Genomic DNA, 22,105 nt, shown 5'->3' on the forward strand with positions numbered 1-22,105 from the left:
GTTTCTATTGTTATGAAATTATAGATATCTTAATAATACACTTGACCATTGGCTCATGATTTCTTCCTCGATTTTCCACTTCATTTATTTTGTTTATTTATTATTTATTTATTTTCCATACTCCTTTGTATATTACAAATCCATCACAGGCCCATAGATACCGTGTCTTTCTTATGATCAAAAGCATTTATTTATTTATTTATTAATGTTCCATTTTGCTGTGTATTGGCAAGAGGCCACCATATAGACCAATAGATACCGTATCGCCCTTATGACTAAAGTCACTAACAGTAAGGCGCGTAAATCAACGAGCAAACTTGGTTGAACGCAACGAGGATTTATCGAACGCGTCCTTTTCCCTGTGTAATGATAAATTATGACGATCGAATATCGAGTTCCATCGAGGGGGAACGATGTGTATGTACATACACAGTACCCTTAATAATACGAGGGACCGTAAGCCTCGAATTTTTAGGGGATGTTTATCCTGCCATCGCTGTAGATATCTGTTGTCAAAGCTCGCGCTCTAAGGGTTACGTCTGGACGATAAACTAGAGTTGTGAAGCTTAAAGCAAGAGTTTATCAACCTTTCAACGTAACTCTAAATATTAATAAGTCTTACGTGTTATTAATTCACATGGTTTCTGCATGATTCAAAATATATAATAATAGAGAAGTTTGTATGAATAATCACATATTAATAGAATAATAATTACAATATTAATGCAATACCAAAAGAGTGATATAATATTGATATGAAATCTATATAAAATTTAATTCGTATAGTCTTCGCGAAAATAATTGCAGAAGTTTTTGCTTTCTAGGATCGTTTCACAAAAATATACCACTTGCAGGCACTCTATAAATCTTTGTTTTCTCCGCGAGAAATATAACTACAGTTTTCACTTGTTTATTTTCCCATAGAAATGTTTTATATCACAGAGATTCACGCTCTATAAATCGTCTTTCATTTTCTTGAATCAGATTCACCTCGAAAGAGAAAATCAACTATACTCAATAACAGGAGTGAGAATCATAGTGGTATAAGTTCACTCCTATTCCTCGTGAAATAGTAGTCTGTGTTTATTGTTACAAAAAATCCATTATATCTTTCCAAATCATTTATCCAGGAAGCAAAGAAGAGGATAGAGTTCAATAGAGTGTAAATAAGAACAAAGGCTAAAGTCACACTGATGTATGTCTAAGGAAATTTGCTAGTATAATATGGTTTAGGACTAGAGCAGAATTAAGGAAAAAGTATTGAAAGTGTAAAATAAGTTTTAGGTAAATAACTACCGACATAGATCTGTGAGTTTAAACATAAACGTACAATAGACATTTAGTCTAGCGTATGATAAATATTATTATTACTATATTATATTTTTCCAAATCACGAACGTGTCAAACGCAAAGTAAAATTACAACTTTATTAATTATGAAACTAAAGGAATAATACGTTTGAAGATTAAAATGGGAAATTATAAATCCGGAACTTCAAAATCTTGACCTACATCACTACGATTTTCAGCCTGCCATTTTCTGCAACCTCCACTCATATTTTTATCGTTAAAAGAATTTAGTATCAAGATTTTTAGCACCGTTCTACCTTTTTCCTTTCTAAAATCGGTGCTCGCAATTTGATCATGTTTAAACAATCGTTAACGTCATCGTTAGATCTTCCAGAACAGCCTTCCATTGGACACAGCATTAAAATGCTCGCGAAGATTATAAAGATTTAGTAATTAAACAGAGTAGACTTAATGCTATGTTATCCAGGCCTCGTAAAGAGAGAACCTTGAATGCAATGTTGTACGGGATTTCACCCTTTGTTGCTTTTAATCTTTGACGTACCACCGGCAGTTCTTCGTTGTAATCTCTACTCCGTAATCAGATAATCTACATTTAATTAAAGGGAAACTCTTGATTGAAGAACAGCAATTAACTAGGGACATTGTGCGAATATCTATAGTGATGTAATATGACGCATTGTTACGTAGCCAAGGTAATATATTCCGGGGCAATAGGAAAATTGCAAAACATTACTGCAGCGGAAATAATAGTGTACGTTGGAGAAAATGTGTGAAAACCAGATATGTAGATCGTCCGGAGTTTTCTTTTTTTATTATTTGTTGGAATCTTGGTGATAAGTGGAAATGGTGAAATCGTAGGGAACATTGTATTCTCATCGTTATGAAACGAATCAAGATGGTGAAATGGAGTACATGATGTAATATTTTTTTGTAATAATGAGCAGTGACATAAATTCCGTTAATTTTCTGTAACACCGTGTTACGGGACTTGCAGGTTTTACGTGCTTCCGTATCTAGATACATTAAATTTTATTTATCATTGTGGTACAATATTTCAATAGTGTAATATTAGACACATCAGTATCAATTGAATTGACGATTTATTCGTATCTATTATTACTTTTACATATACATATTTTATTAAGTATAAATTTATAGCAACTATATAGCAAAATATATATGATAAATATATAAAAAAATAAAAATAAAATGAAATAAAGGTAAGAAATATATAGCAAATATTTGATACAACAAATATTATAGTATAGTAAATTTTTAATTACTAAACGATTCAATTTTAAGCATAAGAAGTACTTCTAATATCTCAAAATCCAAGCTCATGAAGTATCTTTTATTTCCTCAAATCCAAATTTAATAACAGAAAAGAAGATCGTCTATAGAATTGAAACCTAATAATAAGGGAGAATTATTTTACGATAGAAAATCGTTTCAATCGTTTAATTAGGGGGTGAAAAGTGATTGCAGGAACGTCAAACGGAGATTCGTATCAAAGCTCTCGCACCATGACCGCGGATTCTTTAAACAAAGATGTTGAGTGTCACGTGAATTTCAGATGGTCCCTTTATTCATCCTGGGAACACAAGCTCCGTGAAGGACCACTCAGAAAAATGAGCGCAGCCGTAGAAAACGGCGTGGAGACCTCGAAACCGCGCGGCGTTTTCTCGAGGGCATTCGCTAAACGGGCGCAGCCCTTCGAGGAAGGTGAGTCTTGCAGGAAAAAAAAGTGGTATATGGATTACCATGGTGCACATGGGGCTTTCTTGGTGATTGGTCGTTGCTATTTCATAAAGCACAATATCGTAGAGGATGCAGCTGAAACTGACTTTGAAAGAAGTCTCTAATCTTCTAATAAATTGCTTTTAGAAAAGGAGTGAGTAGCTGGAGCGGGTGAAAGGTTTAAGAAAAATCGTAGAAAATAGCATTTTTAATAAAGAGATGCTTTAATATACGATAACATTTTACAACTTGATCGGTATCTCCGATCTTTTTCAAACTTCAATATATTGAAAAGTGCTTCTTAAAGAGGTAAAATATCATTTTGAGAAGCGTTGCAGAAAATGAGAAACGCTTTTTAATTTGTATTAAAACTAAACCTTAACCTTATCTAAATCTAACTAATTTTTGTTAAAATGTTTAAAAAAATTCCTGTTGCTTGTTCTTGTTTGTTGAGCGTGAGTCGGACATAAAAATTTGAGTACTACAGCAAGGTTAATGGTAGATCTCACATAAATCTACGCTATAAATCGTAATTGAAGGTATTACAGCGAAGTTTCAGAGATCTTAGAACTCTGAAAATAAATTAAAGTTGTATAGGTGTTTCCATGTAATCTGTATTTAGTGCTTTTTTTATTTATGTTTTTTACGGATATTGCCACTTTTTATTCCTTACACCTTGGCAAAAAGTTTTTGATGAGATGTAACAACGCTGATCTAGTCGATAGTAATTATATATTGGCAATAAAAGTGCTATTTATAAAATTACCTTTAACTTTTTATCATATTCTTTCAGTGAAGTTTATTTTCGTTATACTAGCTCAGACAAGTTTATTTTTATTACAATAGACTAACTTTATTATTTTTTTTTAATACGCACTATGGTATTTTATATTTTGAAACATTCCTGATTTCTATACAAATAGAAGTATAAAATTATTACTAATTAAAAGCTACTCAATTATTACTAATTGAGGATTAGTGAAACTTTCAGTGAAATTACAACAATATTTATGATACCATTTATATTAGGTTGTCCAAAAAGTTTTTTTCGTTTTATAGGGAAATAATGGATGCACATCATTTTCCGTTTTATATTATTTTATCGAATTATGTATGATAAATTTTGTTCTATCAAAATAAAGATCACAACGTTCGACAGATTAGGTTTCATGTTTGTATAAAGATGCGTCGTTGTAAAAGACGTGTCTGTAAAAGATAGACACTTTCCGGACAACCTAATAGCAATAAAAGGGTTAATCTCCTGTCTGCAAAAATAGTACGAATCTGCACGCGAAGTTAAATAAAAGCTGGCTATTTTGTCGAGTATATCTCGACGTATCGAATAGGTTTCATTTTCGAGGAAAGATCGTAAAGAATATTCCTCCGGTCTGTACGGAGGCGCATAATATCAAGCTATCCCATATATCAGGCTAACCCCTTCGCGGTTCCCTGCTGGTCTCATAGCGACCTCGTGCTGGAAGCGCACTTAACGTGCTTGCGTGTTTGCACGTAGACCTATATACCAGCTGGGAGGGTCGCCTACGTCTACGTAAGCCCTTTATGTGCCTTAATGCACATACCTGACCGTAACCCGATGCGTGTACTTGCCTGTCTTAACTCTCTGCAAACGTAAAACCATCTCCTCCAAAGGAATACGAAAAGATATTAAGGCGGACAATCGAACGGATACCACGATTTTTAAACATCTTTCATTCTCTAACGAACGAAAGCGCAGGATTTAATGTGAATATCGGACGGAATAGAAGGGAAACGAGCGATTTATTACTAAAACGAATCGGAACGATTAATTGGTACTTTTCCAGAAATTTTTTAAATTTACAATTTTCCTTTCGTACAGGTTTTATACCTTAATCGTTGATAAATCCTGTGTTAACTATTCTATGATTATATGTAGTATTTTTAATCACGATAATATTCGTTTTCATAGTATTCTTCAACGTATCTGTTTGATCACTCCCAATGAAAATGCTTACTTATTAAAAAGTCTACTAAAATCTTATTTAAACTGGCCAATTAAATGTTCAAGATATTTTAGACATTTTTCTATCTGCCATTTTTACCTCAACTCTCAGAGACTTCACTTTTCTTCGATAGAGCAATGCTTAAAAATACTGGAACTTTTGAACTGACCGCTGTTTTATTTTCAATAATATAACGTCGATCATATGTTAGCTTTATCTACAAAACTTCACGTTCGTAACGAACCGTCTACGTACTTCAAATTTTATCTCGATACTTTCTAATAAATGAGAATTTGATGGGATATAAATCGAGTATCGAATTGAACGAGGGATTGGAAAAGAGAGAGAGAGAGAGAGAGAGAGAGAGAGAGAGAGAGAGAGAGGAGTTTCGAGAGCTCGCTACATTGACGTTTATGAGAGTTCGATAGGTGTACTAATGCATCGATATCCACCAAAACAGTACAGTGCTCCGAATTGTGGAAAATGTCATCGAATTTCGATGTTTTCCGTCAATTACACATTACCCCAATCGTTCCTGATAATCTCCCACTGTATTACGTAATATAACGCGCAATGAACATTGTTGATAATAGCTGAATAATGTGAAGAAAATTTCATACAATATGACATTTTATTTCCCAATATCAGATCCATCGGATGATGATATTTTTAAAACACAAACTCTAAAAAATTTCGTTGGATTTTAAACAATTTTCTATAAGAACTTTTATTCTTAAAATTTTCTAACGTAATAAATTTTATGCACAACTTATTGCACATTTTGAATTCTCTGTACGAAATTTGTTCCTGTATATCCTTAAATCCGGACGACGTGACGACAATATTAATGTTTGAAATGTAGAATTTTCTACGAACATCTTGCTGCAAATTCTGAATTTTTCACGCGCGGTTTTCATCCCTAACGCTTTTCCCTTGATATGTTCACGTTTAGGAGACGACAATATTAGTAATATTTACAACATGAAATTTTCTAGAAATCTTTCTGCAAATCCTAGAATTAGAGAATAATTCTCTGCGGTTCTCTATACGGGGAAATTCTCTATAGAATTCTCTACAAATCGTATTACAACACTCAGTCCACCGTAACATTTGTGATCAAGTGAATGATCGAATAAATTACGATTAAATACTGAAATAAAATATTCACGAGGAATTAATAAACGGTTGATTTTCATCTGTTAACTGGCCGGAGCAACTTATTTACACGGCAAAGATTGTTGGTAACTTCGTTAGTCGGGTAATTGCCGGTGTTCGCTTTCGGCCATGGTGTAATTGCTCGAATTTGAAAACTAATTAAGCGAGAATGTTTAAAGGTTCGTTACGTGGGGCGCAACGAAACGGATTTCTTATCTCGTCGCTTAATTACTCGCTGCGTACAACTTCTTGATGAAAGGATGTAACACTTGGTCGAAGGTGTGAGCAGAATAAACTTAACGCAATTACCCCATGAATTATTTGTATCGCCCGGATGAGGAATAAAATGAAATTACCGAGAATGTTCATCGACTCGGAATCCTCTCTAGAAGATAAAACTTTCAGAAATATTCGTAATATCGAGGTAATCGATAGGAAACTTTTTTATTATGAAACTTCTGGGCATGTTCATTAGTATTTGCTGAAAATGTCTTATCACGTATCAATGATATTACGTTTGTTCGTGTTATTCATTTTAATAATATTATATTTGTAATATTATATTGGCTGTGAATATAATTGGAAGTTGCAAGAAAAAGACGTGACATAATATTAATGGGTTTTTATGACTAAAAGGAAACATCTTAATATAAAATAGTTAAGAGAACTTGTTAAATTTAAAAATATAATCGATGAAGTTTAGTAGAACTCAAAGATAGAAACGTTAAGTGTATGTAAAGTTTAGAAAAAAAGTAATTTGGATGTTATTCAGTATCATTGGAATTTTTAAGTTTTCAAAGTTCGACAATTTGAATTTAGTTCAATTTTTGAAGAACGATATTTTTAACCTTCTTCGACTTTGCCAATCTACTATTGTTCCCAATTTCCAAAATTCTAAATTCCAATTAGTCTCGTATTTCGACAGATCTACTTGGGTCAGTTTTCACAGTTCCAGTTTCACTATCAACCAATTTTCAAATGAATTTCCAAATCTGTAAATTCTCACTTGATCCCAATTTTCAAAGTTCAATGATTGATTGCAGTTTCAATTATGGACTTTCGGTCGATTTCAGCTTTCAAGATTCTCAACCTTCAGCTTATCTCAGTGTCTAAGTATCGAATACGTAAATACATTTAAAAAATTCGAAGATTATAATTTTTCAACTCATTTCAGTGTGACTATTTTTTCAAATTTCTTACCTTATTTTCCAAAATTCTAAATTCTCAACTTCTTCGTGACTCCCGAAATTCTATTCCGAAATCTTGAAACCACGTTTCTATAATGGCGGCTGTATAAATGGGAGCATTGTCTTCTTGAAAAGTAGTCTTTTGATCTCCTATTTCAGTTATGAAAGGCAATAATTCGCCATGTAACATCTCCTGATATTCTACAGCGTTCAACTTACCCTTTATAAAAACGATTTCACTTGACACGTCCAGACACGAATAATGGTTTCTTGGAAATATTGGAGAAATAATGCAGCAACCGCGTTTGAATCTATAATTATTCCAAGCGCTGTATACCCTGACACTCTGAAGATCTTAAAATCATCTAAATCGAGAAAAAATCAAATTTATTTCGCTTACCATTCCATATATCGATCCGATCGTTTCAAAACTTTCGACCACGAACGTGTTGTGAATCGACAGAAAGCATCGATAGAAAATCGAAAACAGTCGATCGGTAACCCATCGAACATCGATTCGAATTCAGCGAATCGATGTCGAAACAATTCAAACGAAAGTTTCTCGTGCGAGTTGTACATCAAAGCGCACTCGAGAAAGTCGAACGCGATGTATCAGGAGGAGGAAGAAAAGGACGAGACATAGGGATGGCGTGGCTCATCGTCTCTGACCTATGATCGAAACGAGCTTGTCGATAACAGTTTGGCACCCCTCGGGCTTTTCCACCTTCGCGCCACGAGCACCAAGCTCTGAGAATTCAATTATCCTGTCGCAGCAACGACTTCGGAGAAGGTAATGCGAGATGAACGAGTCAGGATACGACGGCCATCTTGTCAGCACAAATCCCATGGTTCCTGGTCTTTTGTATTTAACTCTGCCTTTGAATTTCCACGTTATAATCTTGGCCCTTTCTTTTTCATGTCAAAGAAGTTTGTTTCAAGGAATTAAAATTCTACGTTAACGTTTTGTCGGTCGCAAATTTCGGCGTACACCTTATATTGTCTGTTGGTATAATTGATACATTTTTTGAATAAATTGCATCGAATCCATCATCATTATCAAATCTTTATCATATTATCTTCATTTATTTTCTACACGCATAAACGTTATATGAATTTTGTTTATTTATTTTTGATTGTCCCATACAGTTACAGAAATTGGGATTATAATCATTTTCTGACCGTTCACTTTTGCTGGATCATTAGACTCACAAATTGCCAATCTTTTCAGCGCATTCGTAAATCGCTTTACTTTAGTAGAACACTTTCAAACACGGGAATCGTTTGTCTCACGCTCAAGTGGCGATTAAATTAAAAGAAAGGCCGAAGTCACGTAAACGTAACGGCAGTCAACAGCAGATGGCAGAACGAAGTCACGTCTACGCGACACCAGTCGTCAAAGTGTTTTAACAAAGACTTTTTCGTATTTTCCTCGAATTTATGGAATTTTTTTATAATAAAATGATTTAAAGAGTTAATCTTGAGATTTCTATTTTACCAAAAAATATTTCGAATGGAAGTTACTGTTCGACCATCGTAAGATTTAATGACACAGTTTTTATTTATTATTGTAATTATTACGATAAAATTAATTGAATCCATGATTTATAAAATTCTGGGTAACCCAACTAATTAAACTAAAAATGGTATAATCTGCAGACGAACTTTGGCTTGCTTGCTTTTTCTTCCTACTTTATTCTCATTTTTTCTATCTCCTGATTATTTCGCTGGTTTAGTTGATGTTACAAGATTCATATTACAAGGTTATTTATATTGTGTTGCAGCCCTCAATACCTTAAACCGCTTAAACAAAGAAGGTGAAGCACTTGCCCTCGAAGATGACCTCACAACGCACCCCACCTTGGCTTTGATGCGGCGCATCCTCGCAGATGCACAGGTGAGTCCGCCGATTACATTTCGTATTCCATAAAATTACACGCAGCGACTGAGACTTGCTCGATAGCAAAATTTTTATAATTACATTCGCGAACATCCTTCCGCCTGGCAGAGGAGCAAACACTCCTTTACGTCTAATTAAACGGTGCATATTAATTCAAATTTTTCCAATTCTCCAATAAATTACAAATATTAATAAATCGAGCCTCGAGTATGAACTGTGATTAACAAACATTAATGTACGGAGGCTCATGCAAATGGTCGATATTTTTACCACGCTCTTAATAAACATCCGGGCAATCATCGAATCAGCAATTCCGAAACTGAAAGTTATATCATCAAAAATTTATATCGGGTTCACTGCGACGCCGTTTCCGTATAAATATCATCGACTCGTGTAACGAGTTTCATCGAACGAAAATCACGGGATGAAAACTCATCCATACGGAATCGCGCAGTTTATTTATCCCTTTATTATTGATTTAATTAAACGGCCGCTACCACTCACCCTACCCGTCGATATATCCAATAAATTTTCCACGGAAATGAAACGAAGCAACGTCTCACGCACACCCTCGTGAATTTTCATTTTACTGTTTCTTTTTTTACTCCTCCTCCCTCTCCGGTCCTCTTTCTCTCTCTTTTTTCATATCTTCTTTTGTTGTTCTTTTTCCACTCTTTTCTCCATTCGTTTTTTCTCCTCGCGTATCTCGCTACTCATAGGCATTCGCCGGGAATTGCAGCTATCTCTCTGGGAAAAAATGATAAAATTTAAAGGAAATATAGGAAACAGGGGCGTGCAATTATCGAACATAGGGAATCACATACCGCGTAAACACGTTTGCCGAACGAGTCTCATGCCGGTGATCGTTGCGGTATTCCTGAAATTAACGTAATTAAACGGCCAGTACGTAATTAATTGCACGACGATTGTGGATAGTGGCTGTTGCTGCTAGATCGGGAAGGATAATCCACTGTGTTGCGTTCTTTGTTTGAGAATCGGCTTTCGCCTCTTCGTTCGATCGTCGAGTGAGTTAATGGCATTGAATATTCCTGTTGAGTCGAGGAAACGTTAATCCTGCTGCGCTCGGGTCTGTATAACTCGAAATAGATGCTATATGTTTTCAATAGACATTATCAAAATATACACTGGCTCGCGAGAATATTTGAACATTTATCATGGGAAGCTTTTATGCCCATAAAACACTTCGGAGTTTTCCCAAAAGGATAAATTAAACTCTACGTAAACGTAGAGCAGCGAAATCAAGAAATAATTTCTTATATTAGTTGAAATTTTCCTGGAACGAAGATTTATTGTCTGATTTCCTATTATAACAAGCGAGAAGTAGTATTAGTCAGTAACTAGTCAGACACGCCCAACCACGCGCGTGCTTTAATCCAACGAAGACCAAACAGTAAAATAATGTAAAAAAGTTGTATAAACACAACTAGCCTAAACAAAATGATCTGCATCTTGCCATGAAGGTTTTCCTCATTTTCTAGTCACGATTCCTAGCAGAACCGACAGTCCTTTCTAAAATTAACAGAAAGAGGTCCTCCAGCCGAAAACGAGGACGCAGCGGAAATTGTCCGCGGCGCCGCGCCGGTACGAACAGACACGTTTTCAATCTCACACCTTGTCGACGAGAATGATCAATAGCACCGGTGAAAAATACCTGGGGGAAAAGGGATGAGGGTGCACGCGAGAAAATTCTGTACGAGACATATCTCGAAGTTGAAATCGAGCGTGAAGCCAGTAATGTTCAGATTTCGATCGTTCCTTCGACGTATTTCTAACGAAATTATCGCTGAAAGTATCGAGGAAGCTAGAGAAATTGGTTCCTCTCCGTTTCAAGTAATTCCCGCCTCAGAGAACTGTACAACTTCTGTGATATCTAGAAGGTTAACGCTTCACCGACGTCGACGTACTTAGTTTTATTTTTATCCTTCCGGAACACGTTCAGAAAATAAAAGAAAATTCATCAATTTTTCTTCAAATTGTTGCATTTTCGTTTGAGATATTAGTATGAAAATTTACATCTATATTAGAGAGGCTTCTATTAATATTCCTATATAATTTCTTCAACGTTTTTCGAGTTACGTATTATTTCAAATATTTATATTTTAGGTTTAAAAATTATCTGCCATGGTTAATGAAATTTTTAAGTAGACCGATAACTGGTATATTCTTTCGTTAAAGTATTAATCGACCATCAGCTCCATTCGTCCATTCGTCCACTTGGGAATTTAAACACAAATGAATACTTTGTTTTATTTTACTTTTTATAAGCAATAATACGCTTAAAGAAGATTCCAAAACAATTTTATATTCCATCGTATAAACGAACACAATTTCTATAGCCTATTCTAACATAAGTATTAATTCGAATATAAATTCCAAAATAAGAGTTCCACGAATTAAAACTCTCCTACTTGCACTACAATGTTCAGAGACCTTGTAAAAAGCAAAGAAAGTGATTGATTGATCTGAAAATCTGCTGATTTGAAAATCAGCGTTTCTGAAGTCCCAGTAAGATGCAAAGCGGGCTCGATATGCAAATAGTGTATACAAAATTAAATATACGATGATGTCACGAACGAACAACCACACCAATGCTGTTTGCACTGTTATTCCGAATTGCTACTCGTCCATGGTAACCAGTGGTCCGTATGGGGTGCAGCATGATTCACGCGAGCACTCGTTAATGCATTTTATCCGAAGGGAACAGGGACTAAATGAAAAATGCAGATCAGGAGACGCTCTTCCGCATTTTTTCCACTCCTGTTCCACTCTTTTCCAGCCTTTTCCTCCGTGCGGTGTGTTTATCAAGCTACTGAATAGTACCCTGCTATGCTTTCCGGTGAATCGTCTCTTTCCTTTCTTTTCCTCGCGGCTTCCCCCTTTTCGTTCACATATATTCTCGATTTTTATGAAGTTCGTGGTATAAAGGTTGCTCCTCCGCATCGGGAAGTTCTTACAAAATCCAGAGAATTTTACGGTTCATATCAGCGAGAATTTTATTAGCAATAATTTAGGAGGAAGAAGAAATCTACAGAAAACGGAAGATTTGATCTCTGATGTAATTGGGAAAATAATTTTGAAATATGAATATAAATAGAAGCTTTGGAATAAGGTTTCAAAGAATAAAAGAACTCAGCAATGGACCGCTATTTAAATTTTATATTTTGCGCCATTATTCATTCTCAGTAATTAATACATTCCTGTTACCGTAATATTGGCAAAAATTGTGGAATAAAATTTCAGAGGATCAAAGAAATTAACAATGGCCCCAATTCTGTACTCGAATTTCAATTTTTCGACCATTATTCACCCGCCGCGATTAATATTGCTGTGGCCAGAATATGAGCAAGAACTTTGGAATAAAATTTCAAAGGACGAAGAGATCTTTAGCAATGGACTACATTTACCATTTACATTTTATTCTCTGAGTTATTAGACCGAATTAATCCGAATTATCCATTTCCTGGAAGCTGAACATTATTTCGGTATAAGATTTACAAAAAGTAGAGGCTGATTGGTTTTCAATAGCTTGACTTCAATTCAAATGCCCACAATATCAAAAGAAACCCCTTTGGAATAAAATTTCAAGATACTAAAAGATTTATCAGTATTATAAGCTGACATATAACTCACCGTAATTCAAATCTTATTTTTAAAACCTACGATTCTTCGGTCCAAAGTTAATACGATAAAATATTTCATTAAAATTAGCTGCTACTGAAGCTATTTGCACGTGTGTAACAGACGTGCGCAGCGTGTTTCGTGCATATTCCCAGCAGAATCGACTTGTCCGTTCAGTGACTGTCTAATACTACTTATCCTTAGCTTCGAACGGAGTACGTGTAAATTCTACGCTATAGCAACTCACCTTTATTCCTTACAACTGTAGATAGGTGTATATATATACCTCAAAACGGATACAGACTCACCTTTTCCCTATCAAATCGGCTTATGTTGAACACATATCCGTCTGTTCGTCTGTCAAGCCTTTTTTCGAGCACACAGTTTCGAGACAACCCGAGTGATGGATGACATTTCCTTCGGTGTGACAGTGAATCGCGCTGGGAATACGATTCTGTATGGTAGGCATAGTAAAAAGGGGATTAATCCATTACGGTTGGTGTTAAGGCACGCATAATGCTCGCGTGATGCGTGAGTTCACGCGCGTGAAAGCTCGCAACCCATTTGACTGATTTTTCTTTTTCATCCATTCGTGCGATTATTCGAACGTGAATAATAGCGATTTATGGCGCTAAAAGATAGGATTTACCTTAATCGCACATTGTTATTTTATATTGTGCAGTGCTTTAATCAGTCGATATGCATCGAAATATGGCTTAGTAATATCGTTCAAATGATACTGTATCAAAGATATGAAAATCGGCGCTTAATTCTATTAAATGGTACATTTGATATCAGTACAGTTTTGGTTCTAGTTTGCTCTTTATGAAAAATATTTTCTATGATATATGACATAGAGAATAAATATATGTTCTCCATATATTATATTATTCTATACTATAAATATATATGTATATAAAATAAAGAATACATAGATATTATCTATATGCATAGAGCACAGATTCTATAAAAATACTTTTTACTACAATTTAACCCGAAAAAATGGATTTTATGTGAAAAATTGAATAAAACGAATTCCATTTGAAAAATGAGCGATTCAGAATGACAGTTTAATGGTGGCAGTGATGGACACCGTATCGACAGCACATGCCATGAATCATTATATGCCGTACTACAAAATTTATCGCACAGAGGAATTATTAAAACATTATCTAATATTTTATACATTAATGAATACCGAAACATAGCTAAATAATGTAAAAAATCAGTCAAACATTATCGCACAATTTCTTGCTACTTTATTTAACAACGACATAATTCATTCAATTACGCATTACATATTAGCATTAGCTTTTGAATGGATGAATAATTAAATCGTTGTTCAGAGGGACGGAAAAAAGAACTGCATCGTACTAAATGGAGATTATTTATCCACTTATGGTAGGGATCTGTCGTGTCAATTAACGCGAATGACATTGTCATTTTTGTTCGATCGTAATATCGCATATAATAACGTTATACGAGGGCCAACCGTTAGATATTTTGCAGAAGGAGAGAGAACGCGGGGAAATATGGTGACAAGATTAATTGGAACTAAAATTTTTGCGAAATGTCATGGGTCTGTACTTGCGAAATGTATGTAGCTCCCCGCGGTTCGTCGACGTGCCGAGTACTCCGGTAATTAAATTTGCATTCCTTTATTTTTACCACCGCGAAGCGAGCTGAATCAGGCCACAGAGGAAAAAGACCACTCAAAACTCTTCTCTCTTCATATATATTTCTTCCTCTCTCTGGCTTTCTCCGTGACTCATGCGGATCGCTACAGGGAATCTGAAGCGAAGCAGCCCTGCGCTGTATATCCTCCAACTCGCTAATTGTATCTCGATTGTCGGCTACGAGTCGTTCCTAATAAATCTGCAATTTTATAGAGCTGGGACCATTCGATATTAACGATAGAAAATTACCTCATGCACGAAATCAAAAAAATAATGAAATTTCAATATGAAAAATATCTTTTAAAAATGAATCCTTTAGCATAAGAAGATGTCATCATTCCATAACAATCGTGTTAATAAATTAGCAATTTAAGAATCAAGATTATCGAATTATGGAATTACTCTATGAATTAAATTATAAAAATGGCATAACAATAATAGAATTTCAATATTAAAAGTATCTTTTAAAAGCTAATCTTTTAACATAGCATGATGTTATTATTCCATGACGATCTTATTTTGAATTGACAATTTAAGAATGAAGATTACCCAATAATAATTATAAAATACCACTCTACGAATTAAATTATAAGGGTCACATAAAAATAGTAGAATTGCGATAGTTAAATTTGGATTAATATGTCAAAAATATAGTTAGAAACTGCAACTGCATCGACTGCGATTCTTGTGAACAGCACAGCAGAAGCTAGTCACGATTAAACGAATCGCCAAGAGGAGCAATATGAGCGGAGATATCATCTCAGGAGAGCGAACGAAAAAGAAATCGAGGAAAAAAACATCGCCGGTAAACAACGTTCCGCACGAACAGGTTGGAAACTTCAATTTTCTCGCGGATCATGCACACCATTAAATGAGCAATTCTCTGGTTCGCTCTGGTCGAAGAACGAGAGGAACCCAGAAAAGAGGGTCCACGTTTCAAATGCAAATAGAAACACGCCTTGCTCGTGAGAGCAGTTTTCAGAGGTTCAGAGAGAAGTTTCGCGTTCGATAAAGAGTGGAAAAGCAATTTGGCGAGTCGCAACGGCATTTCGCAAACAGAAAGGAATATAATGCGGACCTGGTTCCCGAAAGACAAGCTACAAATTATACGTGAAACCGAATTTCATACTTTACAAGTTCGCGGGAAATTGCGGTCGAACTTGTAAGCTTCGAATTAGCCTCGAGTCATGCGGTTAAGCCTGAATTTTCTAATTGCCTTGGACAATTGCATCGATGAAAATTCTCTGTCCTTCCTTATTTTTTGTTTCCACTTTATTTCCTTTATTTTTCTTTTGGCAGTTTCAATGGGATCGTTAAAGTGTCACAGATGAGCATACATTACATTCGAGCACTTGTAGAAACTTTTTACGAATATATTACGCGTGTTACACTTCCACGTTAAAATTTCATTAACACTCTTGTAATTTCGACCATTCGCGGGGAGACGCAGTCACGAGGAGAGACGTCAACGGGAGTCGTAAATTCCCGTTACGATTATAATAATCGACACCACGAGTTGATCGATCCACTGATTTCCGTTAAGATAATAAGGGTGATTCAGTTAGTATAACACTGTGGTTCACAGAGTTATAAGGTTTTTATTTCCAACACTTAAATTACACTGTTGAGTAGATATAATTCCTAGACACTTTGGCGCACGAAGATAAGATAGATGTACAATAGAGCAAGGCTCTTATAGTTGAATTTAGTATGTTAGTTTACGTAGTATTAGAGGACACTTAATAGACGTTAGATTCAGACGTTAGACTTCGACGTTGTACTTTGACCCTTCTAACGGTGTAGAAGAAGTAGTTGACTTTTCTAGCGGTGTAGAACAAGTAAAGTTGGGTGACGATGCTGTGTCGGAGGAAAGCTAGCGATGGGTGTGTCTAGCGCACGAGACCATCGGATTTGTTCATAACATTTTGGTCAGGAAAGTGAGGGCAGTATACATTGCTTCTGATTGGCCAAACGAAGGTTGGTGGATTGGGAAGGTCTTAGCCGCCCTCGATAGAAAGTTGCTAGTAGGAAGCATCGTACGTGAGAAAAACTAGCTTTCCCTTGTCAAGTCGTAGTAGACAATAGTCGTTAAAAAGTAATTAAAAAAAAAAAGATATTTGTTCGGTCTGAAGGGCATTAGCTAGCAAATTACTCGGATTTATGACGGGTCCTTAAGACTATTGAGGGTACGCCGTAAGGATGAGCGGACATCTGGTGTCCGTCTGGCCCGCGGTTTATGACCTGGTCTAGGTAGAAGGCCGCCCGACGTAACAACTCTAATGAAACTCAACTATGATGATTCCGTTGGAAAAGTTCGAAACTAACGTGAGAACGTACATGTGTATATACATAAGAATTTTCTATGATAAGTGTTGGAACGTTTTCATGGGCCTGTATAGATAGACAAAACAATGGCGATAACAGAATTGCTAATGTATTATTAAAATTAATATACATACATGTCGGAAAAGGGTTGGAATTATGGGCGTTCGATGAACCTTTACTTACTTTACCATCGCGGATGTAGCTAAGGTTTATTGGAACAAACGTGGACACTACAAGAGGCTATGAGTAATAGCGGCGATAGGATGGTCGGGATGATAGTAACCACGGATTCCAGGTTCGATAACGAATCCACGGTCCATGGGAGGACGAGTATCAACGTAATACATGATTCGAGTAACTCAATCAGTATAATTCGTACAATGACTAACTAACTCTCTACTTCTCTAGCTCTCGATCCAAATGAAACTGCCCTTATATGCTCCTGTCCCCACTTCTCGGGTCAATCTTTGTTCTTAATGAGGGTCATATAATCATTCCATACCTTTGTCAGGCACACGTCCCTCCCGTGACCGTGGCTACGTCTAGTGACCCGCTATGTCACTTCGAGCCCGAACTCATCGTCATAAAGGCCAGATTGAAACATTAGAACTATTTCTTATTTTTATTACTTAAGTGTAGCTATAGTAAAAATCTGGACTAGGGTATTGGGGTTTTCCCAACATTCCAGCCGGGAAATCCCGATGTTCTTTTATCTCCGACATACATAACATTTATCTTCTAACCTTAATATTCCTTCAAATTGCAAAGCTCTTAAAATTATTCCCAACGAAATATTCCCACATCAAGACTAACCACGACAAGAATAATCTCCAAAAATCTCCTTCTCCGAACGCAACTTTTCACTCTGCTAAAAATTTATCCTCTATTTCCTCTTTATCTTACCTTGCCTCGTAGAACCCGAGATAGAAATGGAGAAAATTTCTCGATTTGCCGGCTTACAAAATTCTTTCTTACATCTTTCGCGCGTTTGAATTCGAGGAGGCCACTTCCCAGGAGGATTTCTGGTGGCGAGAATATCGTCGCAGCTGATACATTAGAACGTACTCGCTTCGCCCTCTGAAATTACGATGGGAATAATATACTTGCAGCCCGATTAAAAAGGTAGTAGACATCGTGACCCAGTAGTCTTTTCCCCGATATGTTTACCGAGCACGGCACTTTGTGCGCGCGTTAACAATGCACCTTTAGCTTTCTCCTGTTCCCTCTCGAGCTCCGTTGAATATGCAACGGAATCGATCGTTCGGGTATAATGCATTTCATATGGCCCATATACACATCGTTCTAGATGTATGTTAGTACGTGCATCTTTCACCGAACCCCACAATTTTTTCTCTTTCTTTCCTTTCCACGCTGCCGCATTACTGATGCCTCATTGAAAGGAGAATCGAATGCAGGAAGAACTCGCGCAGCGTGCACTCGGTGAAGCCGCCGGGCACTCGCATCGTTGGTCGTTGTGTGAGAGTGTGGAGGAAACACGAGGAATCATTGTCTCCAGGTTTAGAGCGGCGATTGTCTTATTAAATGATAACGTTTTCCTCGACGTTTTCATGATATCTCTCTGTGTTTTTTTTCTGGTGATCCTTGATAGTATAGTGGAGAAAGTTGTGTGATTAGGCAGTTATTTCAGTTGATGTTGGTGCTGTAAATGGGTTACACGATTATGTGAATTCATACTGTTGTAAACACGACCGCAAAATTGGAAGAAATTTATTTCACCTACTAAATTTTATAACAAATAGATCTGTATACTTCTTTACTGTTTTATACTGTATACTGTTTTATCATATATACTTTTGTATGTATGATCGTTCTACGCGTTTCAATTATTGTCGCTTTACTTATTACAGATGTAACTACATATCAGGTGTAGTTATTGTTGTTGCTACTGAATCAAGTGTTTTTCGTGCAATTATATTAATAACTATCTAATATTTTATAATTATAATATTTGAAGAAGATTTAAAGAAAGGAGTGCGTTCGTAAATTGAAAAATTTAAGGTTTCTATAAAATTTCTTAAATTCTTGTTACAATCTCCCAATAAGAACCATGTACATATTCGATTAAATTCCACTTTCTAATTGGAAACACTACTATTGAAATATTAGATATAAATCTAAAAGTATAAAATCATCCGTACATTATCCGTTATTAAATTTCGTTTGTAAAATGCATTTCCTGATCTTGTACACGATTAAATAATAGGGAAAATTTCAGATATCCACGTTATTGTCGCAATAACTTGCCTGGCTAAAGGGTTAAGCGAGGAAGACGAGATCAAAGCGAACGGGTGCCGGTTTCCGGGCAAAGGCGTAGTGGTAGCATAATTCTCTGGAAGCGAGGTTACAACGGGTGAAACATTTAATTTCGAATTCGCGAAGCGCGTCGTATCAGCCGGTGCCGCGGTGTAACCGGGTGCAGTGAACCTTTTCAGAGCGTGACAGATGAATATAAACTTAACGCGGCCAAAATTACGCGCTTCTGTCTATAATTAACTCCTGGCTAACGACGACCGTCCGTTTCTCCTTCGAACATTTCGTTTCGGATCCGTTGCATTCCTTTAAAAGTAGCGCGTCCCTATTTACGCAACTTCCAAGAACCGCTTGTGGGCCCTTCAAATTAGTACAGTCGCCAAATAAGTGGAGGATTGTTCGGAGAACAAGGTCAGCAAGGGTGTGAGATTTATTTGTATGGTGTCCATCTTAGTTGGAATGTGTCATCTAATATTTATTCATTTTTTAAGATGTGTTGAAATATATGAAGTTGCGTGTTATTTAACTTTTAAGTAAAATTACATTACATAGATCGTTAGGAAGTAATGACTAAAAATTGTTAACAACTCTAAACTGATCATCTACGGCGATCTACGTTAATATATTTTTCAGAATGATGGAAGTAAGATAAATTTCATAGACTAAAACATTTTCAACGATGTAAATGATTCAGAAAATATTGTGAAGAATTAAATATTACGATTTACTGTATTTCAACGTATTGCTTCCAGGACAAAATGCACGAAATTTGCAGTCAACGCGCTAATGATTTAATTTTCTCAAATTGTCTAGTGTTTTCTCAATTCATTCAAAGCCAATCTACAATGCACCTCAATATTATTATAACAGAGTATCCAACAGCAAATATACCAACCTTCTTCTTTCACTTACTCTTTCTCAAACAAAACTCTAAGAGATTTAAAAAGTCCCGAAAATACACAAAATTCAAGGTAGCCATTCAAGGTAGTCAAAGAACCGGAAGTACAGAGACGGAAAGTAACCGTCGCGATCAATCCAATTAATTCGTGCCGACTCAATCCTTCGCTTAGACCTTCGTCAAAGGCTTTTTCGACGTTCAGCGTTTCTTGTAATTCTAGAAATTACTTCTCCTTTGGTCTCCAGGTTGGATTTACGTTTTCCATGTAGGCCGACTAGCATCGTCGCGATTCGCCACCGGTGCAATTAGAAGACGGTCGCCAAATTAACGTGTATAACTGGCGCGCCTAGTGCTGAACGTGTTTAACGTTGAATCGAGAGAAAAGCTCGACACGGCGAGAGTACGATGACATTCACGCTTCTCGAAAACAATTAAATCACTGGCTGCTGCTAATTGGAGTTTTAAGGGAAACTTGGTTCTGCTGCATTTATTACCGGAACGTCGTAATCATTACGAAACGACGTTCTGTGTACATTCTCGTTCATAAGTAGGGTGAAGTTTCGTTATTTGGGTTAGCTAAGATTCAACACCTTAGAATTCAGCCTCAAGCGTTGCGCAGAATAATTAAACTCGTAGATATATTACGAGACATTATTAGTTTTTGATATACTAACGAAAGAATGAGAAAATTTCGTGTATTTTAGACGCGACAAGAGAAGATATCAAGAACCAGAAAATAAAGTGTCTATGGCAGATTGGTTCGTCTCTATGGTTCAACCGGAATTTTGTATTTGTGGGATATTGCGATTTAGTGTAGCAAGAATTTGTTGAAATTAATTGCAAGCGTTGCAATAATATAGTAAATTATAGCATGTGTTTGCCTCTATAAATCCTGTTGAGAAAGTCAGTGAATCAGATTAAGAAACTTCAAAAAGTCTGCGTAAAATCTAAATCTAAAATAGTTCGTGGCATGTGTGGAACTAAATACCAATAAATGCAACGATAACCTGAATATTAAATTATGAGATTATAATATTGCACAGAATTTTTTATAACCAAACGCTTCAGATGAGATAATGATTCTTAAAAGTTCTAATAACTTATGAACGAGGATGTACTTTTGCTTTGGTTGTCTTCAGCTTTGGTTACTTCTCAACCCCTATTCACGCGTGCTTCTTTCCCGCTGCTTTCATCCTACTTCTGCCTTCTCTGTGTTAAATTATTCGCTTCTCTTCTGTGGTTTCAATGTGGTCTTTTTTGCGAAAGATTGCATTAGGTTGAGAAATTGGGGGAGTAATGTGCGGTGGAAGTTCTTTATATGAAGGTCGATAAAACGTATTTAGGCTATTCGTGCCCTGCCAAGCATAAAAATCTAGACAAATAAATGGAGTGGTATAGTGCATTGACATAAATTAATTTTAAAAAATGTAAGGAAGTATTATAAAAATGTGTTTAGAAATATTATTTAGGAACAAAAGAATGTGAACGTCTAGAGAACTCTAAGACCACGCAACAAGTAAAATTTAATAGAAAAATCTTTCAAATCATAATATAATTTTAATCTACCATGAAAATAAAATTTAATAAATTTCAAATTCCTACCCTAAATAAATATGGATTTCGTTAATTTATCCTGATTTAGATTAAACAGATTTGATATCGTTTTCCATATATACACATGTCATTTCTGGCAAGAATACCCTCGTACTACGTTTTCACTGAGCACCTCTATAAAATCTTCGCCAGTGTCTCTGAAGAATTCTCACCAACGACGTCGGGTTTTCTTGGAAATTGTGAAATTTTCTGACAGTATACCGAGATGCTGCGTAATGTTTGTAGAAAACATATCACGGAATACTTTGTCGTGAGTAATTTGAGTTTGACCTACATTAGAGGCTCGACAAGGGACGTATGATTTAAATAGCATGGCGGTCCACGTTTCCTGTTGTTTCGTGTCACGCAGCCTCGTTGCTGTTAATTCTGTAAGCTCTCGCGGTTATGAATGGCCATAATTCTTCCGTACTTTAT

At 36.0% G+C, this 22,105-nt stretch overlaps 1 protein-coding gene across 16 annotated transcripts in view; it reads left to right on the forward strand.

Annotated features, from left to right (window-relative positions):
• The window catches only part of Liprin-gamma (liprin protein kazrin), a 146,575-nt gene that overhangs the window by 83,337 nt on the left and 41,133 nt on the right, over positions 1-22,105 (forward strand). For 13 of the 16 annotated variants that reach the window (XM_069126922.1, XM_069126928.1, XM_069126916.1 and 10 more), the window contains exons 2-3: positions 2,884-3,032; positions 9,153-9,265. In XM_069126922.1, coding sequence (XP_068983023.1) covers positions 2,939-3,032; positions 9,153-9,265 — 207 coding nt within the window. In that variant the 5' untranslated portion in view covers positions 2,884-2,938. The remainder of the gene's footprint in view (positions 1-2,883; positions 3,033-9,152; positions 9,266-22,105) is intronic. The other 3 variants (XM_069126926.1, XM_069126925.1, XM_069126927.1) reach the window with 1 other exon arrangement.

Source organism: Bombus flavifrons, chromosome 14 (genome assembly GCF_040668555.2).
Source record: "Bombus flavifrons isolate JBK064 chromosome 14, iyBomFlav1_principal, whole genome shotgun sequence".
Taxonomy (NCBI): Eukaryota; Metazoa; Arthropoda; class Insecta; order Hymenoptera; family Apidae; genus Bombus; species Bombus flavifrons.